Genomic DNA, 10,434 nt, shown 5'->3' with positions numbered 1-10,434 from the left:
CTTTTGACATTCACAATTGTTTTTTTTTAAACACATGACTATAGTTCTTTGTCTGAGTACCAGAGTCAAAGAGGTGATTTAGATGAATGTGTCTAGCTGTACAGTGACACTCTTGTTTATAATTCTTGGTCTGTGCCCTTCCTTGTTCCACTTTATTTTGTTCCACTTTATCCTCAGACTCTGGATAAACATGATGGAGATGTTGGAGAGAGAATACCAATGCAAGTCATACTTTGTTTATAATTACTTCTGTATTCTTTATCATTTCTAATGTATAAAAACGTGAGTAATGTTGACAAATATGACTATCCTATTCTAACTGGGACTTGGCCCGTTTTTTGTATGAAACGGGTTTGATCTGAGGATGCTCAACTGGTCCTTTTCTTTCATCAAAATTCAACCTCACATGGGATTTAGCCTTTGCAAATGAATGATGCTACTCCAACACGAAAATCCTAAAAGGATATGACCTGTGTCCCTAACTGAAGGAGACCTCGTTTTGAGGACTACCTGCGTTGCATTTGTGCGTGGCGCTACCTCCCCTTTGTGCGTGGTGTGATGCTCGTCGCTGGTACGTGCTCTGCCTGCAAGACAGGAATCCGCTCAGTGTCTGTATGCATGACATCGCTGCTGAGCCGAAGCACAACCACAGCCAGATCCACCTAGGAGAGAGAGGGAGGGGAGTCCGACAGACAGACCTGTGGAGATCAGCTGGCTGGATGTGTGTTATTCGTGCAGTGGTGTCCTTACCAGCTCCATGAAAGGTATGGCTGTAACCTTGCGATTAACGCACGAATTTGCACACACTTGACACGCAGCCTACAATCTATGTGCATACACCTGTGAGCTATAGTAGGCTGTATTTGTAAAGCGTAATGATGTATTACATTGTATAGTGGAGTCTGAAGCTAAATAATTCCTCTGCGATGTGGAGCCTGGTTATTCTGCACTAGCAGCAATCTATTCTGGATGAGATGAGTCATGTTGTCTAAACCTCGATTGGCGGGATAATTTTTCTAACATTAGGAATACATGGTTTACTGTGAATGATTTTTTAGCATATAGTAAATTGTTTAGTAGTAATAGTTCTACAGGTTAATTAATAGCACATTTTACGAGAAGATATTTCAAAGTCACCAAAGGACATATTGTGACATGATAGTGCCGTTCAAAAATGTTGAATGTGTAGATTATACTGTATTTCACAAAATATGTCAGGTTAGATCATTGAAAATAGTATGATCTCTATGATAAGATTACAAAATATGGTGACATTTTGAGATTTTTTTTTTTATAACCTGAAAGCAACCTATAGCCTACAATACTAATTTAATGTCATGTTGTAGTTGGTAGTCTAGTAGGTTAATATAATTTTAATATGAATTAGACAACATATCTTTTTTGGCTGGTTAGACATACAGTACATCAACTACATATATTAGATTCCACCCTGATTTATCTAATTTGATTGCATCTACAATTTGCAGGCAGTTTGATAATTTAATATAACCAATTAAGGTCCCCAAGCTTTGCATCATCATAATGTGTTTCCAGTATTAAAATGTCCAGACCACCAAAGAAGGAACAATCAGCATCCCAAACTAATAACACTCTGCAATGAATGTCTCCACTGTGACTGTGCTTGGCCTAACAAGCTGTTGCTGCATCCTGCAGAGTAAAAGGGAGGAATTCCTTCTTGATAGGCTAGGGAGCCAGGCAGCTGGGTGGATAGATGTTACCAAGGGTACTTCCTCTCTTCTGGTCAGAGAGCAAGCAAATCGCAGTTGACACAGTTGGAGGCAATGTACTACACAGTGAATATTCAGTGTACTTTATTCTTATAATGTAAAGTTATAGCCAGACACCATCGATCTCTATGCTCAAATCAAGTACTGTACATAACTAACTGACCATATTCCACCATCCTAGAACCTGAGACGTCCTCCTAAAGGACAGGAGAGGTCTTGAGCCTAAGGATGGACACCATCTCCATGCTGGGCAGCGGCTGCAGCAGCCCGGCTTACACTGACACAGCCCACCCTACCACCCCCTCCCTGTTCCTCCCCAATGGGGTAAGGAAGAATGGCCCCAGGGACCCTCCTCCCCACGGCCCCCTCCCCAAGCCTGTCGTAGCCATCCTGGGCTCGGGTGACTTCTCCAAGTGCCTGACCATCCGTCTGCTCCGCTGTGGCTTCCACGTGGTGGTGGGGAGCCGCCAACCCAAACGGGCCGCTGAGTTCTTCCCTCATGTTGTTGATGTGACCCACCATGAAGACGCTGTGGGTAAAGCTTCTGTGGTTTTCCTCGCTATCCGCAGGGAGCATTATTCTGTTCTCTGGGACCTCAAGCATCTGCTGGCAGGGAAGGTGTGTGTGTTTGTGTGTGTGTGTGTCAGGGGATTGGGTTGTGAGCAAAAAGACACATTTTCATTCTTCTTCTTCTAAGGTTCTGGTGGACGTGAGCAACAACCGCCGTGTGAACCAGTACCCTGAGTCCAATGCTGAGTACCTGGCCTCCCTGCTCCCAGACTCTACAGTTGTGAAGGGCTTTAATGTCATATCTGCCTGGGCTATGCAGTCTGGACCCAAAGATGCCAGCAGGCAGGTAAGATGGAAGAAGAGGTCTGTGTCCCAAATGGCTCCCTGTGTCCCATAGGGCTCTGCTCAAAAGTAGTGAAGTATTTAGGGAAAAGGGTGCCATTTGGGACACACAAAGGTTAATTTCAGGAGTTACTTATTCAGAATTAATTCAGGATCACACACTGTCCCACTCTTTAACTCATTGCACAGTTAGTCATTCATTTCTAACTTATAAATATTGTATTGCATAAACCACGCAGAGCGACTTAGGACTAAATTAGTATTTTTACATAAATAGAATGTCTCCCCTTGTACAGACTTGTTGCAGGTAACAAACCACTCAGTCTATTAAAGTTGGACCCAGAGCTGAATCTGCTGAAATAACATTGTTGGCAGCCAAGGCAGTATAGATGTTGACCTGTCTGTCTAGCATGGTTCCAGATCTCTTACCGCTGTGGTGCCGAACTGGCAAGACCGCACAAACAGATCTGGAACCAAGTTAGGCTAACATCCGTCTACAGAGAAAGTAAATGGCAGCATCAGACTCTGCAACAGGATCAGCCAAATGGCTGCTGATAGTCTCTAAGCATCCATTGTCCTAAACACTTGTTTGCTGTGATCTTTTGAACAGCAGCTACATCTCTCTACATCATTCTCAGTTGTTCAATGTCAGTTGTTACAAACCATTGTTGTTGACACAATCTGATTGGCTGACCTTTCAAAGAGGTGCACTGACATTCTCCTCAATACATACCCTCCCCCTACGGCATGATGATGTCATATGCGGGGGACAGATCAAACATGATTATGACATATCACATCTCAGGGTAATGTCACTGCACCTTCGTCTTTATTCCTATGATATCCTCACTAGGAGGAGTGTAAGGCAGGCTACTGAGCTGGTTAAAGCATTAACAGTCTGGTCTGTGCTTGCCTGGGAGGGAGACTAATTCCTCCAAATATTATGCAAGGATTATAGTGAGACTCTACAACTGAGAAGAACATTTTACGCTGCCATCCTTCTTCAAATAAAACCATTCTAGTCACACACACACACACACACACACACACACACACACACACACACACACACACACACACACACACACACACACACACACACACACACACACACACACACACACACACACACAGTAAATGCACACAGTAAATTCAATTAACACAATTAGGACAATGAAAAAACAAGCTCAATATTATGAACCAGGGCATCAGATTGTGTTTGTCTCAGTCACAAGGGGTAGAAACAACCATGTTTTCCTTTAACATAATTATATCTGCTAATTATTTGTTATTTCATGCCTATGATTGACAAGGTAAGCCTTCCGTGAGGTTGTTTAGAAAAAAATGTACACATTACATCACATTCACAATACATGCAATGCACATTGACCATGTCATACATATTAGATTGACCGACTGATTGACTACCTTGATTTATTATTGCTTGATTACCCATTCCTCAAGGTGTACATCTGCAGTAACTCTGTAGAGGGCAGACAACAGATCATGGAGCTGACCAGGCAGCTCAACTTCACCCCAGTGGACATGGGAGCCCTCTCCTCCTCCAGAGAGATTGAGAACATGCCCCTGCGCCTTTTCCCCGACTGGAAAGGCCCCGTGCTAGCCACTGTGGCTCTCTCCATCTTCTTCTTCGCCTATTCCTTTGTCCGGGACATCATCCACCCTTATGTGAAGAGCAAGCAGAGTGACTTCTATAAGATCCCTATAGAGATGGTGAATAGGACTCTGCCCACAGTGGCCATAACACTACTCGCTCTAGTCTACCTGGCGGGCCAGCTAGCCGCGGTCCACCAGCTGTACTATAGGACTAAGTACAGGAGGTTCCCTCACTGGCTGGAGGGCTGGCTACAGAGCAGGAAGCAGCTGGGGCTCCTGAGCTTCTTTCTGGGGTGTGTCCACGTTCTCTACAGCCTCTGTCTCCCCATGAGGAGGTCAGAGAGATACCTGCTCCTCAACATGGCCTACCAACAGGTGGGTGATGGACAGAGGGAGGGAGGGTGTGTGTGTGTCAAATCAATTAACATTTTATTGGTCGTATACACATGAAATGCTTAGGTTCCTAGCAACAACAGTGCAGTAATATCGAACAATAAACTCTAAAAGTAAAATAATATAATTAAGAAATATGGAAATATTAGGACGAGCAATGTCTGAGTCCAGAGTATAAATATATATATATAATGTGTGTATATATACAGCACCAGTCAAATGTTTGGACACACCTACTCATTCAAAGGTTTATTTATTTATTTATTTTTTTACAATTTTCTACATTGTAGAATAATAGTGAAGACATCACAACTATGAAATAACACATATGGAATAATGTAGTAACCAAAAACGTCTTAAACAAAATGCATTTCAATTAACAGGTGTGCCTCGTTAAAAGTTAATTTGTGGAATTTCTTTCCTTAATGCATTTCAGCTAATCAGTTGTGTTTTGACAAGGTAAGGGTTGTATATAGAAGATAGGCCTATTTGGTAAAAGACCAAGTCCATATTATGGCAAGAAAAGCTCAAATAAGCAAAGAGAAACAACAGTCCATCATTACTTTAATACATGAATGTCAGTCAATCTGGAAAATGTCAAGAACTTTGAAAGTTTCTTCAAGTGCAGTCGCAAAGACCATCAAGCGATGTGATGAAACTGTCTCTCATGAGGACCGCCACAGTAAAGGAAGACCCAGAGTTACCTCTGCTGCAGAGGGTAAGTTCATTAGATTTAACTGCACCTCAGATTGCATCCCAAATAAATGCTTCACAGAGTTCAAGTAACAGACACATCTCAACGTCAACTGTTCAGAGGAGATAGCTCAAATCATGGTTGAATTGCTGCAAAGAAACCACTACTAAAGCATACCTGTAAGAAGAAGAGACTTGGGCCAAGAAGCACGAGCAATGGACATTAGACTGATGGAAATCTGTCCTTTGGTCCAAATTTGAGATTTTTGGATCCAACCACTGTCTTTGTGAGACGCAGAGTAGGTGAACGGATGATCTCCGCATGCGTGGTTCCCACCGTGAACCATGGAGGAGGAGGTGTGATGGTGTGATGGTGTGGGGGTCTTTGCTGGTGACACTGTCAGTGATTTATTATGAATTCAAGGCACTCTTAACCATTATGGCTTCCACAGCATTCTGCAGCGATACGCCATCCCATCTGGTTTGTGCTTAGTGGGACTATCATTTGTTTTTCAACAGGACAGTGACCCAACACACATCCAGGCTGTGTAAGGGCTATTTGACCACGAAGGAGAGTGATGGAGTGCTGCATCAGATCTGGCCTCCACAATCACCTGACCTCAACCCAATTAAGATGGTGTGGGATGAGTTGGACCGCAGAGTGAAGGGAAAGCAGCCAACGACTTCTCAGCAGACAGAGGCTTGTGAAAGTATTCACCCCGTTTGGCATTTTTCCAATTCTGTTGCTTTACAACCTGGAATTAAAATATATATTTTTAAGGGTTTGTAATCATTTGATTTACACAACATGCCTACCACTTTGAGGATGCAAAATATATTTTATTGTGAAATTAACAAGAAATAAGACGAAACAATACTGAAGACTTTAGCGTGCATTTTTGCCCATTCTTCAGGTAATTGCTTGCACCACTTCAGGTAATTGGTTGCCCATTCCGAAGGTAATTGGTTGCATCATCTTATTTAGGGGCTTCATAGAAAGGGGGGTGAATACATATGTACGCACCACTTTTCTGTTTTTTATATTTATAAAAAAATACAAATGTAAAAAGTCATTTTTTAAATTTCACTTCACCAATTTGGACTATTTTGTGTATGTCCATTGCATGAAATCCTAATAAAAATCCATTTAAATTACATTTTGCAATGCAACAAAATATGAAAATGCCGAGGTGGATGAATACTATTGCAATGCACTGTATGTGGGAACTCCTTCAAGACTGTTGGAAAACCATTCCTCGTGAAGCTGGTTGAGAGAATGCCAAGAGTAAAAAAAATAATAAAGAAAAACCCTTGAATGAGTAGGTGTTTCCACACTTTTGACTTGTACTGTATGTATAATGGGAAATATAGACAATATGGACAGTATATAGATAGAACATTTAGTATATCTGAAGAATAGTGTTTGTGTCAGGTCAAAGACACCCTTCATAAATGCTGTTGTTTATGTAATTGAGGTCTGTAGATGTTTTATCAGATTTAAGTTCACTTTGGAATCGTGAATCAGCAACAATGCAGCAACACTAACCGTTATGCAGTTTTATTCTCCTCTATAATTCTAATCTTGAGAGTGACCCACATGGAAGTGATTGGATGTTTGGCCTCAGAGTGACTCATCTATTTGTGCTGTGGCTCCTGAGGCATGGCCATAAACAACACTTACGACAGCCAGCCAGCTGCACTGGGAAGACCACAGAGGGACAAACAGCACGCACATACTGTAGATCCTTCGGTTACCATATAGTACACATCTTCTTCTTCACAAACTAATTGCAATGCATCTTTTCCTGATGGTGTTTCTTGTTCATATAAGTGAAACTATAAGCTATGTCTCATTCCAATTGGGTATTGTGAACAACATACATCTTCCAGTAATTGTAACGGTTGTACATCCAACATTTATCTACTGATCTGTGTGGCATACCGTAGTGTGTCATATCTGCCTCTTCACCGGTTTAATCTCAGTTTATTCTTTTCACGTCCTCCTCTGACCTTCATCTGTCTCTTACTGCAACCCCCGTTTCCCCGTTTCCCAGCATCCTTCATTCTCACGCACACACAAACCCTTCTAGCTGTGTGTGTCTGACGATCCAGGCCACACAATCAGCTGCACTCTCCAGCACATCTCTCGCTGTGTGTTTTGCTTCTCAAACACACCTCTGGCTGTGTGTTTATGTGTGGTGTGTGTGTGTGTGTGTGAATCCAGGCCACCTCACCCTGTCAGGCTGTCCTCTAGTTCAGGCCTGTTACACCCATATGGCCTCTGAGGTGCTCCTTCAGTTGTATTGAAATTGCTTGATATGCCGCATGCGGTTTTTCTTTATTTCACCTTGTGTGAGGCACACACGCACACGCACACACACACACTGACACACACGCACACACACACACACACACACTGACACACACGCACACACACACACACACACACACACTGACACACACACGCGCACACACACACGCACGCACGCACACACACACACACACACACACTGACACAGCCAGTGGACTGTAGAGGCTTTTGTTAATGAATGAACACTGCCAAATTTAAACTGAAAACTAGGTCTCCTCATTTAGATAAATCAGGCAGCAGCATTTTTGAAGGGATGATATTTCATTTTCTTTGTCATTTTTACTCGTGTGTGTGTGTGTGTCTGTGTGTGTGTTTGTGAGAGTTTATTTCATGTTAAGTGTTTATTTGTGAATACACTATGCTTGTGTGACTTTGTTTTCTATTCATACATTATGTGTTTACTGAATGTATGTGTGTCTGTGTTCTCCTCTCTGCAGGTCCATGCTAACGTGGAGAACTCGTGGAATGAGGAGGAGGTGTGGAGAGTAGAGATGTACCTGTCTTTTGGTATCATGAGCCTCGGGCTCCTTTCTCTCCTGGCCGTCACCTCCATTCCTTCTGTTAACAGCGCCCTCAACTGGAGGGAGTTCAGCTTTATTCAGGTACTCAGACAGACACTGTTCATGATGATAATAATGGTGATGGTGAGGATGAAGATGGTGACGAGGATGATGAACATTCTTATGGAAAGTTCTCTGATTTAATAATACTGACTAAGAAATAATAACAAGCTGTCAACCTCTGGGTAAAACACTTGTTTGTTTTCTGAGTAGTCTTCTTCATGTTGTTTGTAATAATGTTTTTACTGTAGATGTAAAAGCTGTGATATAATGTATCGTTGATGCATGCATGTGTTTCTCCCGCTCTCCATCTCCCCAAGTCGACACTGGGCTACATCGCTCTGCTTATCGCTACGTTCCATGCTCTGCTGTTCGGCTGGAAGCGGGCCTTTGAGGAGGAGGCTTACCGTTTCTACCTACCCCCTAACTTCGTGGTGGCCCTGGCCCTGCCCCTGTGTGTCATCCTGGGGAAGGTGTTCCTGCTGATCCCCTGTGTGGGACGGAGGCTCCACAGGATCAAACGGGGAGCTGAGAGCAGCCAGTTGCGCCAGGACCCTGTTGGGGCAGCAGCACACGTCTCACCAGAGAGGGTCACTATCATGTGAATGAATGGGTGGAGGGGTGGATGGATGGATGGATGGATGGATGGATTGGCTGGATGGATGGATGTATGGATGATAGGTGGATGTGTAGATAGGCAGGCAGACGTATGACTGGATGGATCAATGAATGAATTAACTTTATTGATCCTCAGAGGAGAAATTGGATTGTGGAACTGGACTGTGAAGCCAGAGTCCTGGGTTGGTTGGGCCACACAACCAGACTGGGCCAGACTGCAGCATAGCCTATCTAGCTATCGATATTCTGCCAGTGCTCTAGCTAGCTACCACTGCCCTGCCATTGATCGATCAGACATACGTCTTTGCTCTTCAGTGACACTTTGATGACACGCTGCCATGACCAACCATACTGTAACATTTCCAACAGCATTTAATGAGCCCCTAGTTCCAGACGAAATATATTAAGGATAATTAGCCTATATGTTATATGCCCTTGAATCTGTGGTTCAGTCAGTGCTGCAAAAGGCACAATGTGGTTCTGTGACTTGTCTGAGTATTGTCTGCAAATTGCCAATTTCCTTGTTGTAGAATTATAATAGTCATCATGGAATTATGTTCAGCCCAAGTACCATGTATTTTTAGATATGTACTTTTATGAATTCTGATATATGTGAAGATCGTATTAAATGTGAAATCAATGTATGAATGTTGACTGAGAATCACACACTTGAGAAAACATATTTCCATGATCTGTGTCACTGTGTTCAACAGACAGAAAAATGTGCCAAAAAAAAAAGTATTTTTTACACGGCCAATAGAAATGATGTAGCAGGTTATTGTTGAATCAAGCTATTTGTTGTCAATTGAAGTCATGTAATTATGGAACAACATTCATGTATACTGTGTGTGTATTGATAATGCAGTACTGTATGATATGCATCCTAAAAATGATCATTTCATGACACTATGGTATAAAATGTATTTACTAGTAGGCATACTTCACAACAACACAACCATCAGTAGTGAATAATGTGACAATCCACAAAGACTTGATCCAGATGTTTTTATACTATTGATAAGTGTATTTCCGAGTCCTTCTGCATGGATTAAAAGCCTAGTCAGTAGGAGAACATATCAGCTATCAAAGAGCATGTGTGACAACATGTTTGAAAATACACTGAACAAATATATAAACGCAACATGTAAGGTGTTGGTCCCATGTGTCATGAGCTGAAATAAAAGATCCCCAAAATGTTCCATACACACAAAAAGCTTATTTCTCTCAAGTTTTGTGCACACATTTTTATTTACATCCCTGTTAGTGAGTATTTCTCCTTTGCCACGATCATCCATCCACCTGACAGGTGTGGCATATCAAAAGCTGATTAAACAGCATGATACTTGCACAGGTGCACCTTGTGCTGGGGACAATAAAAGGCCACTCTAAAATGTGCAGTTTTGTCACACATCTCAATGCCACAGATGTCTCAAGTTTTGAGGGAGCATGCAATTGACAAGCTGACCTCAGGAATGTCCACCAGAGATGTTTCTAGAAAAATCATTTAGTTTTAGAGAATTTGGCAGTACGTCCAACGACGGCCTCACCACCGCAGACCACGTGTATAGAATTGTGTGGGCAA

At 42.4% G+C, this 10,434-nt stretch overlaps 1 protein-coding gene across 1 annotated transcript; it reads left to right on the top strand.

Moving 5' to 3' along the window:
- The first annotated feature begins 480 nt into the window (after positions 1-480).
- Positions 481-10,065, top strand: LOC123990200 (metalloreductase STEAP2-like). Its single transcript, XM_046290774.1, has 6 exons — positions 481-764; positions 1,930-2,366; positions 2,446-2,604; positions 4,065-4,592; positions 8,112-8,276; positions 8,555-10,065. Exons 2-6 carry the CDS (start codon positions 1,977-1,979, stop codon positions 8,837-8,839), a joined length of 1,527 nt encoding a protein of 508 aa, XP_046146730.1. The 5' UTR covers positions 481-764; positions 1,930-1,976; the 3' UTR covers positions 8,840-10,065.
- Positions 10,066-10,434: the final 369 nt, after the last annotated feature.

This window comes from Oncorhynchus gorbuscha, linkage group LG12 (assembly GCF_021184085.1).
Source record: "Oncorhynchus gorbuscha isolate QuinsamMale2020 ecotype Even-year linkage group LG12, OgorEven_v1.0, whole genome shotgun sequence".
Lineage (NCBI taxonomy): Eukaryota > Metazoa > Chordata > Actinopteri > Salmoniformes > Salmonidae > Oncorhynchus > Oncorhynchus gorbuscha.
The sequence above is the reverse complement of the archived record's forward strand: the minus strand, read 5'-3'. Positions and strand labels throughout refer to the sequence as shown.